Source organism: Cydia pomonella, chromosome 8 (assembly GCF_033807575.1).
Source record: "Cydia pomonella isolate Wapato2018A chromosome 8, ilCydPomo1, whole genome shotgun sequence".
Lineage (NCBI taxonomy): Eukaryota > Metazoa > Arthropoda > Insecta > Lepidoptera > Tortricidae > Cydia > Cydia pomonella.
Window position 1 is genome coordinate 5941840 of NC_084710.1, and position 19379 is coordinate 5961218.

Sequence of the window (19379 nt, forward strand, 5' to 3'; positions counted from 1 at the left end):
AAAAATGAAATCAAATATAATAATTTTGTAAATAAGCTTAAGAGTTACCTTCTAACTGAATGTCCATACAACCTACAAGAATTTATGAATAATTCGAATAAATAAATACTTAATAATAGCCATAATTATGTACTTAATAAAAATGGAACATGATAAATGTTAGAGTGATATAATAATAATAACACTACTTATATGGATAGTACGTGATTTTAATTATTGTAATGCTGTAAATATTTGATTTTAATTACCTATTATTCTATTTGTCATTGTTGTTTACAGATTTATTTTATAAGAGTGTGCCTTAGAAATAAGTACTTAGACATAAAAATGTTGCTACGCCCTAGTAGGGTCCATGATTGTACTCTATTTAAAGAACATCTGTAATACCATGGTTGCAACGAATAAATGAAATGAAATATACATGTTAAGCTCTCAAAACCCCTCTATCACACATAGGTAGTCTTGAAACCACGTGCTGGCCTAGATAACTTAAACTTTTCTATTTGTTCTCCAGTATTTCATGAACAATACATTCGACAATTTTGACAAGACAAATAGTATCCGTAATGGAAGGCACGAAGTAAAGTTAATTTAAAGTTAATTTAGTAAAACCGAAATCATGCGAGAAATAATCACGCTCCGTTTCAAGTTAGTTAAACCGCCGCCGAATATCACGCTGGCTGCCCAAATTCTGGGAAAACTACGAGCAGTATTCTGTCATTGCCACTCTTCACAAAATGTATCTCGATCATCCCGCCATCTCTGTTTCGTTTCAGCGATGTTCTAACTTTTAAGAAATTGTATTTTTTTTTTATGGTAGAGGAGGCAAACGAGCAGACGGATCACCTGATGGTAAGCGATTACCGCCGCCCATGGACACCTGCAACACCAGAGGGGTTGTAAGTGCGTTGCCGGCCTTTAAGATGGGAGTACGCTCTTTTCTTGAAGGTTTGAAGGTCGTATCGGTCCGGAAATACCGTAGGCGACAGTTCATTCCACAGTTTAGCTGTGCGAGGCAGAAAGTTCCTGGAAAAACGCACAGTTGAGGACTGCCAACCATCTAAGTGGTGAGGATGGAAATGTTGTCGCGTAGGGCGATGGCGAAAAGAAGCGGCAGGGATTAATCCGAACAATTCCTCGGAGCATTCCCCGTTGTACATGCGATAGAAAATGCAGAGCGAGGCCACATCTCTACGCAGCGCCAAGGAGTCAAGCCGATCCGAAATGCACTGGCAGTCGACAATTCGAGTCGCTCTTCGTTGGATGCGGTCGAGAGGGAGAAGCTGGTACTGGGGTGCCCCTGCCCATAGATGAGAACAGTATTCCATGTGCGGGCGCACCTGCGCCTTATAAAGCTGTAGGCGTTGGGCCGGTGTGAAATACTGTCTCGATGTTGAGCACACCGAGCTTTTTTGAGGCTAATTTAGCCTTACCCTCTAGATGGCCGCGGAACTGGACTTCATTATAGTTGTTGACTATTAAAATAGCGGGGAGGGATGCAGGATTGTCTGTATCTTTAGCATAGAAAAAGTAGGAAAACAAGGATAGGTTATTAAACCTATCCTTGTTTTCCTACTTTAAGTTTTCCTACTGTAAATGTAAGTAAGTAGTTAATTCAGGCCAAGAAAATACTAGTAGACTTACACCGTACAACAATATCCTTCGGTCGTTAGCCAAGAAATAACAGGGCCGAGCTCGCATATTAGCTTCTAGAGAATTTCATTCCGTAATAAATTGTGGTCTTGAGGCACAAATCCTTTAACGTAACATTGCAGAATGGGTTCGATATGTTATAGTAACTAAATTGAAGAAGTTATTCAAAGTCGTTAGGTATTGCCTAATTAATCGTTATTCCGAGCGTGTTAGATACTAACTAGTATTTAACTTATTAGACATACTTATTAGATGGGGCAACTGTGCACATAATTGTTAGGCACCCATAAAAGCTTAACCCTTTTCCAGGCATAGTACGATTTATCGACCACATACGCGCCATTAGAATTTCAACTTTAGCATTCCGATTTAAGGTTCAAATTAGATTACACTTTCAGGAAACGTTACTTGTCTTCAAATGAATCATCAAAGCTGGATTAATTGGAATATATTTGGTTTTTTGGGAAAACCTTGTAGATTGGTGCGGCCTGGAAAAGGGTTAACCGTGGACTTAACCGCGGTTATAAACGTGGACAAAGAAATTTCTACTTAAGTCAGGAAGACTGGTGTTTAGAATGAATTGCAGGGAAATCCGTCATAGGCCAAGAACTCTCGTATTTGTATACATACAGTCACCTGCAATAATATGTTACACAACAAAGGCCGCAAAAATATCTGACACGATCTTATTTGTAAAGCTGTAAGAGCGTGTCACATACTTTTACGGCTTTCACATTTATTTCCTTATAAACTGTCGTTTTCACCTTGACCTTATGCTACAAAAGCAAATGTCTTCTTCTCGCTGGCATTCTTGTTGTTCAAGTTATTTATTATTTTATTTTCTATTGTGACGATAAAATCATGTATTGTAAATAGTAGTACTTGCTTCACAACTGCTCTCAGGCACTTTGGCGAATACTTGCCTTTTAGGGAATAATGTTGGTGGGCTTAAATAGCTTAGTTCCCGGAAGAAGACAGACCGTTTAGGGTATGCAGGACTTCTCTCTTGGAGAAGACGAAGTTTCGCCTTCTCTTTTGGTCTCTGTCTTCTGGTAATTGCAGAGATGTTGTAGCAGGCTTTCTTTTAGGAAACTTAAGCAGTGTTCGCCAACTTGTGTACCTTGGGTGATGAACACTATAAGGCCGATCAAAAGATCAAATTATATTGCTCATTTATACCACCATCTTTTAATCTTCCGGACATTAACGAAGATCGTCAAATGGGGAGCCACAAATTTAAGTAATTTAGTACGTAACACATATCATCAAAAACTGTTCGAGAAGGTCGATCTCACGCGCTGATAAATTATTTATAAGGGAATTTCGTCCGCGCCGCTATATTTACATGAGCTGGGAGATTGTTGGGCTTACAGTGTTTATGCAAATGTATATTCCTTTATGAATGCACACGGTGTTTGTGGCCCGATTAAATTAAGCCCAGGGGAGTGCTTAGTAAGTGATTGCTGCAGTCTTAGTAATTAGGATATTGGAGAGCAAACAAACGAGCTAGAAGCTAATACTATTGCAGCTACAAATAAAACAGGATCTATTTCTATTGCTGCCGGAATATATGTGTTAGTTTATGTCGCACCTTTTATAATTATGTTTGAATTATTTTGATAATAAAATCAGCGTCAATTTAGGAACGGAGTGTTAATATAGTATTTTATACGATCGTGATATAATATAGAGCTTTTCAGTCAGTGTCGTGTTTAGGCACCAGAGCTTGCTGAGAAAAATATACGAGTACTACTTTTTTTTACTATAAAAACTAAATAATTAATGAAAATTGGTATCTCTCTAGACAAAAATGTAGTACAATAGTCATAGTTGACTACAGCGAAATGAATGTTATAGTTGAGTTGTGAGCCCATACATGAAAAGTACGCAATTATAGTTTGGTATACGAAATCTTAATTCAACCATTACTGTCGATGAGTAGAAAATATACATTGTGCTTTCATATGTTAATTATGTAGTATATCATGTATAAGATCTTAGACTGCTTAAAGTTAGCCCATGTCTCACTTGCGTGCGCGCACACGGCGGTTTCGGCCCCCGAGTCGGGACACTGGTTGAATGCTTACCCTGCTAAACAGATCGGCACTGTTCTGGATCCAAATAGCTTAAGAATAGCAATATACTTGAGGCTTGGGTCCAGAATATGTGTACCTCACACGTGCACCTGCGGCAAAAGTGTGGACCAGCTGGGCCGCCATGGCCTCTCTTGCTTAAGAAGCGCCGGTCGAATATATCGCCACGGTACTATAAACGATTTGGTCCGTCGCGCGCTTGCCACCGTGTCTGAGCCTGCGGTTTTATAACCCGTGGGCATGGCGAGAGACGACAGCAAGCGTCCCGACGGCGCTACGTTAGTGTCGTGGAAACTGGGAAGGGCCCTGGTGTGGGACGCACGCGTGTGTCGACACCTTTGCACAGTCCCACATTGGGTCAACCACATTGGGTGGCTGACCAGGCCCAGATGCTCAAGCGCCGCAAATACTCAGCCTTACTCAACGACTACGAGTTTCCGGCGTTCGCGGTTGAGACTTTGGGTCCCAGGTCAGCCGACATGAAAGCATTCATGAGGGCATTGTCGGCGCGGCTGATCGACACAACAGGGGACCCCAGGACTGGCGCGTACCTCTCTCACCGCATCTTCCTTGCGATACAGAGAGGTAACGCCAGTGTCATGGGTCGGTAAGTATATTTTTATTTTTCCTTTGTTATTTTCTATACTTAATTTTATTTTTAGGTTTAACTAGTTTTCATTTCATAATAGTATTATTTAATTTAGTTAGTTTTATTTAATTTTATTGTAATGAATGTATTAGATTACTTATATTAAGACCGTAATTCAACCCGGCAGCTTGTTAAAACATATAAGTATGTTAGGTAAAGATGTAATTTCGATGGTTAGGGGAAAAACAAGAGAACGTTGAAGTGCATCAGAGATGATTGTGTAACGAGTATCATATTTTATTTAAGAGCAAATTTTGTGCTTAAGTTAATAAATCATTCCAGAAAGAGTAATGAAATAATCACAGCATAAAAATAAACAACATTCTCTTAAATTCATACATCGGGGTTTTTGGTGCGGGAATGATCGTGGAATTATAACTTTGTTGTAAAATAATTACCGATCTATGAATTAAAAATAGGTAGTAAGCTCCAAATGAGCTTAGAAATGTTAAAATAGTATCGGTTTTTAAAGTTTTTACCTATTGTTTGGTTAATGTAAAACATTCCCCTACCAAAAACCCCGATGTATACTTATAAGCCTTTTCACATGTTGAAGATTTCCGAAAAAATCTTGTGTGGGTTTACAGCGAAGAAAAACATTAAATAAATATCAGCACCCTGGAGCATGCCGGGCGGGTCACCTAGCCTTTTATTATTTCCCCTTCCCTTGATTTACGAGCCCTCCGTCACGTGCTGGGATAATTTCATTGCATTGTCAATAAAAAAGGTGTTCATTTTCTTGGACTATTCGTGTAGAAACTTGCATTACGGGTCACTTTATGTAAGTCCTCATTTCATCTGGAAATATTCCGTTTTTGTTTTAAGATATGGAAGTCTTGTTTCGTCACAATATATTTTGTACTTTATAAGTCATGACAGGCCGATCTGACCTAGCTATGCCTAATCTCGGTATGGGCATGTATTTGTGTGACGAGCACAGGTATTTGTTCCAGAGCCATGGATTACAGTCGTTACAGTTTTTTGGTAATGTATCATGCATTTACGAAATAAATATGAATATGAATATATATACATATCGTTGTCTGAGTACCCACAACATATGCCCTCTTGAGCTTACCGTGGGACTTAGTCAATTTGTGTATGAATGTTCCCATAATATTCATATATTTATTTATAGTTTTACCATAATATTTACTTTTTATGTTAAAATACATTCAAAAATTTGAATAATTTTTATTTGGCGAAATTTACATACTTTCGTATAACATTTTTATCTTCTTTTGGCCTCAGAAGTGCGTGGTTAAAATCTTTCGGGTTCCTCGTGTTACCGTGTATAGTAAGTATTTAGTGCTTAAAAAAAAATAAAAGCAAAATTTCAAGTCTAGGTTTAAAACATATACGAAAACCGCCAAGATAATTAAAAAGAAATAAATAAATAAACTATAACAAAGAAAACCAATTGATTAACTTTGGAAAATTCACAAACCATAAAGCATTTATCGTTTGGGATAAAAGTAAGCGCAAGGACGTAACACAATCTTGTGAAAATGGACTGCATCGATATTATACACAGTTAGTCAAAGAAGATAAGCGTCTACGTTCATCTATATCCATTTAACCAGCGGGAATAGATTGAAGCGTGTGATCTTTCGTTCGTGATTTTATCGCGTCCTTTAATAGAGTCATTACGAAAAAGACTGGAATAGACGAAGAATTCGAATTTAAACTGTCGTGAGACATACCAACATTAAAATAATTCTACGAAGAATTATCGTCTGGCTGAATAAAAGAATTTATTTCATGACGATTTATTTCATAATTGTTAATAACAATTGGGACCAACTTAAATGTTCCCAGGCCTTGTATCAAATCAAATATCAAACATTTATTCAGCAAATAGGCCACAGGGGCACTTTAACATGTCCATTTTTACAAACAATAAAATTAAAAAAAAAACAATTACAAATATGGAATCGATGAAATAATAAATACTTTATTAGAGATGTATACTGTCTCTAAATGTCAAATTACACAAAAAAAAACTATGATAAAAAAATAAAACCATAAAATACTAAAATTCTTTAGAGAAGTATAAGTCTCTAAGTGTCAGAGATAAATTATAAAAAAAGATATTAAATTATCTTTAGAGATGTAGAGGGTCGCCAAGGCTTGAATTCTTATATAAATAATTAAAAGACAAAAAATAAAATACATAATTAAAACAGACAAGAACCGAATGAAGTGTCTCACGTTAATGCCACTCAAAAGTAAAGTTACATACTTTAACATAAAATGTACCCCGTGTAAGCTTAAACAGACCGGTCTCCACAAACAGCACCCGTTCACGAGTATGACGTGTATCTCAGCCATCGCCTCCCTCAACCTTCATTCGGGAAAGTGGCGACCCGATCAACGACGCCACCGTAAGTAAAGACTTTTAAGCGAGCATGACATGTTCAAGCTGCCGGGTTGTATTAATATAAATATAATAAAAAAATTGTGAGATACAACATTTGTGCTTGTAAGTTACATTAAAGACGGCATAGCGCCACATAAACGCGACTACATATTATTCATAAGGAGTGCCTACCTATAAAACTAAATTATAAATTTAAATTGACTTAGAGATGTACAGGTCTCTAAGTGTCCGAATCATTAAAATAGGTATTAAAATAAAATGAATTTAAAATAAAATAAAATAAAATCTTAGAGGTGTATAAGGTCTCTAAGTGTCCAAAACTAAAATAATACAATCAAAAGAGAACATGATGTTCTCTTGTGTCAGTTCTACTGGACGCAATCACACAATTCTATCACAAATAGAAAATTCAAATACTTGATGTTTTCTAGCTTCGAATAACCTAGCGTCCCAGAAAAAATGCCAGAGCAATTACTATCGATGATAGAATCGCATGAGCTTTCTATGTGATATTCTGTACAAGAGCTCACTAAGTAGAAACATAAAATATAACGAATAAATATAATGAAATGAAAAAGAAACGATAAAGGTAAACAGTTTTACCAAAAGCCTTTATAAGAAATAACCAGCTTCCCAAGCATGCGCACAGAATACTTTAGCATACTACACAACCCTATAATGGAACGATTATTTATTTTGCTTCGGAAACACAAAAAATACTTAGAGGAACTTGGAGGTAGATGTAAGTGGTAAAGGATTGTACGTGACCCGCGCGCTCCAGCGGCTGTTTTACACTGTCGTGATTATTTATATTATAACCGACTTTATAAAGAAAGAGAAAGAATAACCGACTTAAAACAGAGAGGATGTGTCTTGTTGTTTTTGGTTGGACAATAACAGTAAGTGACGACCGGTTTGATCTAGGTTGTACGATCTTGCCTACGAAGGCGATGGTCCAGGGTTAAAATTCCGGTATATAGTAGGTAACTACATTTATTTTTGTGATTGGACCTAATATTTGTTCTTGTGTCATGGATATTTTCTATTAAAGTGTAAGTACTTGCCTACTAAGTACTCATAACACAAGCCTTATTAAACTTACTTTTGGGGCTTGGGGAGAAAATCTCACATTACTATTTTTTATTTACAAAAGCTAAGTAATGTTGATTTAAAAAACCATTGCTTTGAGTAGTGTGCGTATAAATCTGTCACTTAACTACTATTTATACATTCGAAACGTAAAATTAGACATTCCTGTATATAGTCTACCACGACTGCCTTATCTTATCAGTGTCAAACTGACATATTCGCTAACGCCTGCGTAACTTACTGTTAAACTCGTGGTAAGGCTACTAGCCCCCGTAACGGACACAAACGTACAGTAGACGGGGAAGTGAATAGCCACCATTATTAAATTCAAGCCTATTATTGCAGAGTGTAAACGCGGCACTACGCCGCTTCTGAGCACGTCCCTGTTCCTCCCTAACTTACTTACATTTCTACCCAATTACAAATGTCCGAAAGAAGGCGTGTAACGCGGCAATATCTAACTTTGGGGCGAAGTAAATGAATTATATTAATATTCTTGGGTGTGTTAAATAACTACTGCAAGATTGCTTTGAGAACCAATTTGAAACGAAATTTTCGACGATATTTTTATTTTGCAGCGAATACTTTTATTGAATATCAATTTCATCATTTAAGAATACTCTGAGTTAGTCCAAGATAAGTTCATACAAATTTGTCGATGAATCTTGGATACATATAATCTAGGACAGTTACAAGCCTCAATCAGCGATTAATCGTTTGCCTTTATCTATCATCCTGATTTACGTATTTGTAAGAAAGGGATGAAATATAAATAAACTAATTGAGGCTTGTAAAGTTTAATGAATAGCAGATTCATATTGTAATTACTTTTGATGTTTTGAGCAATTGTTATTTTTATGTTCACCATGAGAATGTGATCCAAGTATTTTGTTAAAATTTAACTTATTTGTAAGTACATATTTCTATATTTAATGGGAGATCACTATAATTTCATTTCTTTTGTTTGTCAATTTGGAGCAACCTGTCAAATCCAGATGACGCAAGGGAACCCGCAGTTATATCAAATAATGATTAGGGATTTTATTTATATTTTTGAATGAGCTTAAGTCTATTATAAGGTCCTTTAACCTCTTGGGGTTCAATTCAAAGTCCTAATACTGGTACAAATTACCTCCAATGAAATTTGAATCATAATTCAAAAGAACAGAGTTTGTTTTTTATTGGGAAAAGGTAAGCACTTGACCACAATCTCACCTGATAGTAAGTGCCGATGCAGTCTAGGATGGAACATGCTTACCTAAAAGATGTCTATTCACTCTCGATTTAAACAGATCGAAGTTATAGTGGACTGGGAATAGATTTGCAGCAAGTGAATTCCACTCCTTAGCCGTTCGCATGATAAAGCTGGCTGCGTCGCATTTCGGTTTAAAGAGTATTTATTGTCTGAAGAAATTACAAAATTTCACTCATAAGACAACAATTAACTATACATATGATATATTAGCAGTAAGCAAGCATGCAGACTTATTTGATAGATTAGTTAAATCTTTAATAATTAGTAAGTACATATGAAAGGTATTCTGTATCAATTTAGAAGTTAGTTGTTTACATCTTTAGTTTGCACATGAATAATTAAGTTAAAGGAAGTACTATAGAGTATGCGAGGTGATTTTAAGTAAGGCACAGGTAACTAAAGTGTTATTATTGAATATTTTCTTTTATGTATGTTTTTAATTTCGATTTAAATTTGTTGAAACTTTTTATATCTTTTATGGTTGTCGGTAGACTATTATAAAATTTGGCACCATCGTACATTAAGTTACAAGTCCCATGTCGAGTTCTACGAAAACGTAAGGCAAGGCTTTCAGCATTTCTGAGTTTCATCCTTTGGAATTTCCTCTTTTTGCTAAATTTAATTTCTGATTGTATTTCTTTAATATTTGTTTAATATTTTACGTAGGATACAGGATTTATACGAGTATATTTGTTTGAGGTTCATTGTTTTTGTTTTTTCGTATAAAGTTTTAGTTGGCGTCCGATAGTCATAATGAAAAAGGACCTTAATAATTTTGCTCTGTGCAATTTGAAGATCTTTTATGTTGGACGCTGCTGCATTACCCCATAATTCGGTTAGGTATTCTAAGTGAGGCTTAATCAAAGAATTATAATTTAGTGCGAATAACAGGCAGAGTTAACGACATAAGGGTGAAGCACCAGTCCACATCTAGTCCCACAGTGGCAGAACGGAGATGGGGGATTAGATTATGTAATCCCATCGCACATTCCCCGAAATGTACTTCTGTAGAATACCGATAAACAAGCTACCTTTCTACGGTGTTCTAGGCTCTGCAATCTAAGCCTTTACTATTCCCGCATCTCCAATAAGCTTCCTAGCGCGTTATTTATTTATTTTAGAACGAAACTAATTCAATTATAGTTTCTACTAGCATAAATTCAGATTTGAATATCAATTTTCTTATATGGTACCCACCATAAAAATCTTGTCAGGATGTCGCCGTCGACGGATACGAAATTGGAAATCATCATCATTTGCTCAATGAAAATACTCTATTACTGTAAAGGGGTTCGATGTTTTACTAAACAATTAGGTTTCAATTTTCAAACTCTGTCTGATTCCACGCTTCCCTGGAATATGTAAATGTACCTATGTTTACAAAATATTTAGTGTCATTTAGAAAACAAAGCTAAGTACTTATTCGCCACAATATGAAATAATAGAGACAAGCGTAATTCAAACTGAAATAAATGTCATATACTAAGAAAAAGTGGCCACGGGCAATTCAAATAGTAAGCGTAATTCAATTAACACTTTTGTAAACTAAATAACCCGAACTGAAAATAAAATTCTACGAGAATATCACAAAGGCAGTCAGTTGCACTGGCTCGGGGGTTGCCTGTCTCTGACCGCGTTATTTAATTGTATCAAGGAATTAGCGGCTATGCACAGCGAATTAAATTCTGTACACAACTACACATAAGAGCTATTAGAACGAGACACTTTGATGGGAATTTTGTGTAAAGTGGGCTTAATTGCTTTTGTTTGTATGTATATAAAATACGTAAGGATGTTTTGGGGTTTAATAATTATTGAGTTAAAAGTTATCGATAAACAGTGATTAATTGATTACGTAACGGATCCATGTCAATGGATTTCCAATGTGAGGTAGGTGGTACAAATGTAGTGAATAATCGTTTACCATAGTATTTTCATGGAAACGCACGAACTGCTATTTTAGTCAATTTCAGTACAAAAAGTACTGAGGTTGACTGAAGTAGGATGACAAATACGAATGTTCCCGAAAAAATATGATGGCAAAGGATTGTTCGCTACTTATATCTGTAGTCATTTTATCAGTCGAAATTATATTGCATAGTAATCTCCTTCATCATTCACTAGCTTGGAAACCTCTATGGTAAAGTATGCTAACTCTTACCTTGATCATGACCTTGAGCATCGCGTATCTGGTAAACAGGTTCCTCTGCGCCTTGGACTCGTTGTAGCGCGTCATGAGCGTCACCAGCGCCTTCTTGGCGGTGTCATAGTTCTCGTCCAGCCGTATCCGCACCATGCGCAGCCGCTCGTTCGTCTCTATCACCTCTTCCTTCGTCTGCCCGCCTGGTAAAAACAGAAAAATATTAATTACCATCATTAACCTATATACCTACGTCCTGCTGCTGGACGCAGGCTTTCTCATAAAAAGTTTAGTCCCCACGCCAGCTCAATATGGATTGAAGACGTCACATACACTTGATACACAATTTTGAATGTCTTTGCAGAAGGTTTCTTCACGATGTTTTCGATCACCAAAGAGCGACTGGTAAAAATATCTCATGATGTTTTTGACATATTTGAGAATAGATGTTTGTGAAGTTGAATAATTATATGGAACTTAAAGACAAGTTGTGGACGTCGTTGTAAAATAAAAGAAAATTAAAGAATCTAGATGATTTTAACACCCGTTTTTGAATTCAGAGCAGGTTAATTAATTAAAATTTGCATATAAATTTGGTCGTTAAGTAATGCGCGGGCACCACTTAATTACGATAATAATTTTCTGTTCATGATCGTTCTGTATAAGTAAGTAGGTCAGTCATTCAATTCATAGTATTTAACTCTGGACCAAATTTTGGTCGCACTCGTATTGTAGATATTGAAAATAAACACATTAAAATAACGTCGCTCAAAATAAGCACGTACCTAATAGGTATAATATAGTATGTAATGTAGTAAATGAAGGTTCCCAATTTTAATTTGGAAGCCAAAAATCTGTATATTTGTACCTACGAGTACCTATTGTTACAAGTATTATATGGCACAATGGTACAATATCTTTACTTATATTTGGTACAAATATGATGAAAAGTAGATGTGTTAACGATAGTTATTTTGAACGCATGGGTTGGCCGTTAGCGAACGCATGTCTTGCAGGTTTTCTGCAGTCCAAGCGTTGCTTTTGACGGAGATGATGAGCTTGCCTTTCATCGTGTGAACCTCTCTTGACGAATTTGAACAAAGTCATTTATCAAAACGTTTCACGTCACTCTGCTGAAACGTTGGACATTAATCACTGATACGATCGCTGTGGCCGAACAAATAAATGCAATTCTGATTGTGGTGGCGCGGGCTTTGCAAGTTTGCACTTGCCACTGTTGTTGCCAGTTCTGTACCACAATGTATAATTATAGTTAGGGAGGCGAGGTAGCTAAATGGCGTAATTCAACGGCGCCGTCGAGACCTATCAAAATCGAAAGATAAAATAATTTCGAAAAGAAAAGCTCGTATGGTAAAAACCATTTTAGCGGTGGGTTTGGCGTGTACGGTTTTTCCAAAATGTTAAAAAAAACAGTTACTTGGGCATTCTCGAGCGCGTCAGATATTCATACTACGTATGCCCCAAGTACCTCTGATAACAACGGTATACTAATCTGCCGGTTTGCGTGGTGGGGGTAGGAATATAAAGTAGTCAAAAATGCAAAAAAAAAAAAATTACTCGAGCGCGTCAGATTTTCGGAAGGGGTGTTAAGTAGGCCACAAGGAAGCTCCCTTTAAAAAAACTGACGATTTCGGCGTGACGATAAGTTACGATGAATTTTTGAAAATGCAAAAAAAAAGTTTTTTTGAAATACTCGAGCGCGTCAGATTTTCATAGGGGAGCTTTATCTCGGTATCCTGAAAGCATATTTTCTTAATCTGACAAAAATGTTGGTGGGTTCTCTTAATCTGACCGAAAAAGGTTTTTTGGTTTCTTTTTTTTCCTTTCTTTCTCCTTGATAAAACGGGGATTTTAAGAATGACAATAAAGCGATAGATGCAACCAACGTAAATGTAGATGAAATGTAGTACGAATTGTATTATTTATTGTATAAAAAAATGAAATGATATAAAAATATATTTCCGCGAAGCGCTCAGTCTGTATTACATGTTTATGGCAAATTCCTCTTTTTTGCTTCAATTCTTCACTTCGTTTTGCTTACGGTACGTCCAAAAAACAATTTGAGGATCAACAGGCTATTGAATAATATACATACATGAAACTGTACATGTTAATAATACTTTTGTATACAGATACGCGTAACTTTTTCCGAGTCCACGAAAATTGTCGAGAAGCTTTAGAAAAAAAAACATTGAGATATAATAAAAGTCACATAATTTAATCATCGTTATTTCATATCAATTTTTTTTAACACCCTCACTTTTCGAGATATACTCAAAAAACCGGGAGTTTGAGTTTTTATGATGCTTCAAGTCAAAAAGTTTTAACTTTGGACAAAAATGTAAAGAGACCTTTTTTGTGTAAAATAAAATTACCTTTTTTGTTTATTTAAACTTTTTTTTTGTAAAATGTATCGTTCGCGACTTATATGCCGCAACGCGTTTTTCGGAAGACGAAATGGCTCCTCCACACTTCCGGTCATGCGGAAACTGGCAGATTTTGTATTTTTAGGTAGTTTTAGATTATATTCTTCAAAATAAAAAAAATAAAAATCGCGCTCGAGAATGCCGGATTGACGTTTTTTTTACAAGTTCGCGACCCTATAACTCGGCGCCGTCAAGGACTTATCGTCAGATTAGTTAAATTTAGTCTTAAAACACTAAAATCAAACCCAATATCTTAATCTGACGCGCTCGAGTATTTCAGACTATCGATTTTTTTTTTTACTAATCTGATCGTCTATCCTAGGCGCGCGTCACTACATAATAATATAGAGCTAAATACTTTACAAGGTTGTTCTATTAGGTCTAAGGTATCTCTCATATCTTAAACTGCCACGCTCGAGTATTACCGAAAATTCCCCTATTCGCCGCCCTAACTATTATGGTTGTAAAATGTGTGTGTTTGTACAATGGGTTGTACTTTGAAAAAATGTATTGTGTTGTGATGCCCACGGACGCTTTCTAACACCGCATCGCTCGCCGTCAGCAGGGCGTCCTGACACCCTGGAGGCTAAATGGTCCCGAATTGTACTTACATGGCCCCGGATAAAATATTTGTTGAGCAATAATGAGTAATTATATGAAAAATTATTGAAGTACCTATGAGTATCTAGTTTTAACATGTAGTAAGTGTTAAACAGACAAGTGATATTTACAGGGTGCATTTGACATATAGGGGTAATTGATTATTACTTACAATTCTTCATTTTTTTTTATTCAGTGTGGGTGAACGACGTATTTATTTATAGTCAAGATGGTTATCAGTCGCCTTAAGTTTAAGTAACAATAAAACATGCAGTACATACATAAATAATTACTTATTTGATATACAGTTCCTACTCAGGATCATTAGCGTATTATTGTATTAATAGCTTTTAATTAATGAAATTGGTACGTCGAGCTAATGACAACGTAATTACTAATATCAATTAACAGTCAATATTGCTGACAACCAACTCAAATAAATAAGCACACCATTGAAAATGCCTATTTTGACGATTGCGCTAAAACAAGCCTTTGGTTTTGGTATTTAATAAAACGTTAATCGTTTGTGCATTTTGAACAGTTTTGTTTACTATGCTCGAGACCAATTATAAATACATTTTGCATAGAAACCGAGTAGCACAAATGTATGTAATGTTTACCTGTATGAAATATTTTGAAGTTCTAGACAATGAGTCTAGATATTAATTCACACAAGGCAGTCAGTCCATCGGCATCGCCTTTAATTTTACAAGCTTTTATTTTTAATAGGTAGCATGACTTTCGAAGGGCTGTACTCGTCTTTACAACAAAATATTTGCAGGATAAAATGTTTGGTTTGAATTGGTAATTGAAATTAATAAAGACATTTAGTTGAGATAGTATAGACATGTAAAATTTAAGGGTCGGTTGCACCAAAAAGTCTGTCACCGTTAAAGCGTTAGCTAAATTTTATGCTACGGAAAGTTTCATAGCTGACTGCTGGGTGACGTTGATCAGTCCGCTAATTAAACGTGCAACTGGCTCTAACTCGCTTAGGAATCCATTTCCAAAACAGCCATTCAACGTAGACATTTTTATTCTCAGTAACATGTTGTATTGTGATAATTTGTCGGTAAACCTAGCAAGGTAAAAAGGTTCGGAGACAGGGCTAATGAATCGGAGGACTCACGCAGGCCTCGTCTCTGGCCACTAATCAATGGGTGCGGCGTTAGCATTCCGGTCAGGGCGGACCGCAACCCACACAGGACAGACTTAGCATATTTCTTTAGCGATATTTTGTGACTAAAACGGTTCTAACGTGACATAATTTCATTATTTATACTTTCACCGACGTTTCAGCTGGGTTGCACCAGCTGTGGTCACGGATGACTGACGTCCCAGCTTCTTCTTCCTCGCGTTGTCCCGGCATTTCGCCACGGCTCATGCAAGCCTGGGGTCCGCTTGGAAACTAATCCCGAGAAGCGTAGGCACTAGTTTTTATGAAACCAAACCAAAAACGTCACTTTTGGCATTGATACCTACATCAGATCCATATATTTTTTTTACCTATTATTTAAATCAGAATACGCCTGTCAGTTGAGAATACGTCATTGAATTCGAGCATTAAAAAAATGTCTTTTCTTACATAATTAAGTAGTAATACTGATTTATTAAACGAAAACATAAGTATAAACGCAACCATCAGCTAAATCCACAGCGACTAATAATTAAGTGACTGTTACAGTGACATATTTTTTATAACTTTCCTATTTTTTTACCAATTTTTCTTATAAAATTGTAGATTATTTTCGTTAATAATTTCAAAATAGTATCAAGGTAGGATAATCAAATCTGTTATTTTGACAACTTAATTTTCAACAAACTTTTTACATATGGCCGTAAAGCTGACCTATTAGTTCAGTGGTTTAGCTGTGTTTCCCAGCTATGGCCTGGTCTAATCTTCTCTCCCTTACTGAATTCCTAATAACGGTCTACACGGCTGTTCTTCTAACTGAATTCGGTGTAAGCTGATGGAGCGCTTTGATGAGAGGATAAAACTAACACTGTCATGTCTACCAACTGATTATCATTTCTTTTATACATTACTGGTTTCTGCCCGTTTAAGAAATAGTATTTTTTTTGGAATTTAGTAACCAAAATGGCAAAAAAGGTATAGTTTATTTATGTTAGTCTAGTCTAGAAACTATATAAAATATATTTTAAAGATTTTTTTGAATTCAGATGTATTTTCTCAGTCGCTACTTACTTTAGAAGTAAACATAGAAAAAAATTTTTTTGATGTAGCTCTCCATACATATCCATAATAAATAAATATATTTTATTTATTTTTTATTACATATATGGAAAACCAACAGATTTAACCATTTCTATAAGATACAATAGAAATACAGAGCCAATTACAGGTTCTCACTTATAAATATAAATATTATAATAGGGAGGGACATTCTTACACAAATTGAAGTTCAAATGAGAAATTGAAAGAACTTTCTGAAACAAAAGATCGACTTATACTGCGCTGCGTGCAATTAAAGTAAGTTTGCTCTTTGGCTTCTCAGAAAGTTTGGATCCAAAGTTTGAAGTGCAGATTTAACTTGTAACTTGAACCTTTTGGAACCATTTTAGCTTGTAACTTTTGGTACTTAATTTGATTTCGAAGTTTCTGTCTGTATGGCACTGTGCCGGTTCTCTAAATCAGTGACGAAACATAAGAAAAAAAGTCAGTTCTGGAACTTGCCGGCTGCTGCCGCGGCGCTCTCGCTTTCGCTCGCTTCGAACACTGTTTAGGCTGTAGTGTAGAGAACTCCACACTACAAGTCGTAGTTAACCTAACATTCTCCTCGCTTCGCCCGTCGTCGCACCTAGCTTTTGACTTTGTCAAGAAACTGGATAATATTACATATATAAATAATATATATATATATATATATATATATGGTATTTCCATCTCATTTGCCAAATTATTCAATGGGCCCATTATTTATTTATATATGTAATAGAATCCAGTTTCTTGAAGAAGATATAAATATGACTTCATAATTATAATACTTGACAATAAATTTACCCAGTAAACGTTATCATATAATAAAAAATTGCCGAATTTGGCAAGTGAAACTCGGGCAGTAAAATTTCGGTGAAAAGGCAGAACACTCACCGTGCCATGTCATAAGAGGACATTTTGCAAAGCAAATTATGCGAAAAAATGTGAAGAGCTTTACATGCAACTGTTTAACGTTGTGATAATAATTGTGCAACATTTCCATGAGATGAAAATTAATTTGTCATCAACTCTCTGAGAGGTACCTAAATAGGAATAATATTTACTCACCTTCCTTTATTATAATGTTGGTAAATAGATTAAAATAGTTATTAGAACTTACTAGAAGCCCCTTCGTCCTTGACGTCCTGTACAATGCGGCGGACGCTCTGCGTGAATTTCCCCACTAGGTTGGTGCTTGCTGCAACAAAGAAAACAATGTATTAGATACATTTCGCAGCCGCTCTTTGTTGCTTGCTGTCTATTTCATTTTGAATTCTTTCACCCTCCCCTTCCTCTCCTTAATATATTTTTAGCACACATAGTTGTTGGTGCAGAGTGCGACTGGATATTTAAAACCAAGTCCGGCCTTGCAAGCCATACGTACTCACCAGAGAAAAGTTATCTTTTGTACTGTATTTATTTCTCAGTACGGCGCAATCATCATTTTTTTTCTGACAGTCCTACCACATAATCGCTACAACAAACGTGTTACCAGTCAACATATACCCATATCATCTTTCTAAGCTTTTATCAGATTGCCAAGTCAAAATAAGGCATTTCACCAAAAGTGGTCTTAAACTATAGTATTCTGAGAAATGTACGTTAGGGAGTGGGCAAGATGAATCCGAGCCTTAGTAAATGCTAATACAAAATTCTGTGAAGAGTAGATATGTATTTACTTCATTGGGCTGTAGCGAACTGTGTTTCCCTGAGCAAAAGAACATACATTTATGTGGGTAAGCCACATCCCGAGTTTGTACACGATTGTGCACTCAAAGCAACTTGAGCTGGAAACGAACCGATAGAAGCCGAAAGCTGAACGAAGGATTAATGAACTGAAAATAAAAGACTCATAATGCGAAATCAGTGGAAAAGTTTCGGATGATAGAGTCTATTGAAATATTGAATCCTACATTATTGTGATGATTGGACACATTGAACATTGCGCGTTATATGTATTTATTAACAGGTACCTACTATTTAGTAGATAATATCATTGATTAAATTATCCTTTGTCTTTGATATTCTTTGATTAAATTCTTTTGGGATCTTTACTATTGTATTATTTTTATTTTAAATTAACTCTTTCTGAAGAGGTTTTCAATCAATAGAGGGATTTTGAGGAAGGTTTAGCAGTATAACTTGTTAAGGTTTTGTGTAACCCGTGCGAAACCGGGTCGGGTTGCTTGTTATTTATAGAATTGGTCCAAAAACACCATTAAACTTCAATTCATAAAATGCTATGCGGTTCTCAGGTCATCATAATTCATGACTTTTAATCAACATTAAATTACTTTTCAGTATAATTAAGGATGACTCACGTTAAAACGGCCCGGGTCGAGGCAACCGACAATTTGTTTTCTATGACAGGATATCAGTGATGCTTTTTATAGAAAATGAAGTGTCAGATGCCGCGGCCCAGACCCGGGACGTTCTAACGTGAGTCATCAATAAACTTCAAAAATGAGTGTCCGGTCGACCGAATGTATGATAGTAAATTTGGCCTGATGTCTTTACGTGAGATTTATCGTTCCAATTGCGAAGTGAACGGCCGCTATTCAATCATTCATCAATGGCGATGCCATTGTTGCCATGGCCATTTGCCCGTTTTGATTAACTTGAAAAATTACGACATTAATAAGAGTAATGGAGTGAAAAAGTTTCACATATCGATTTATGTACTCGTAGTAAACTAGTGAGACACGTATTTACGTACCAACGAAGCTAAATTAAACTTTTTTAGCTTTACGAGATGCTATTGGCATAGGAGTACGAAATGCGTGGTAAGTAATTGGAACCGACGATACTACGCAGCATACAGCGTTACTAGTTAGCTGAGATTGCTAAAATTTAAT

At 36.0% G+C, this 19379-nt stretch overlaps 1 protein-coding gene across 1 annotated transcript in view; it reads right to left on the reverse strand.

Moving 5' to 3' along the window:
• LOC133520441 (uncharacterized) overlaps positions 1-19379 on the reverse strand; it is a 267551-nt gene that overhangs the window by 24096 nt on the left and 224076 nt on the right. The window contains exons 3-4 of the mRNA XM_061854854.1: positions 17645-17722; positions 11281-11462 (exon numbers count right to left, since the gene is read on the reverse strand). Coding sequence (XP_061710838.1) covers positions 11281-11462; positions 17645-17722 — 260 coding nt within the window. The remainder of the gene's footprint in view (positions 1-11280; positions 11463-17644; positions 17723-19379) is intronic.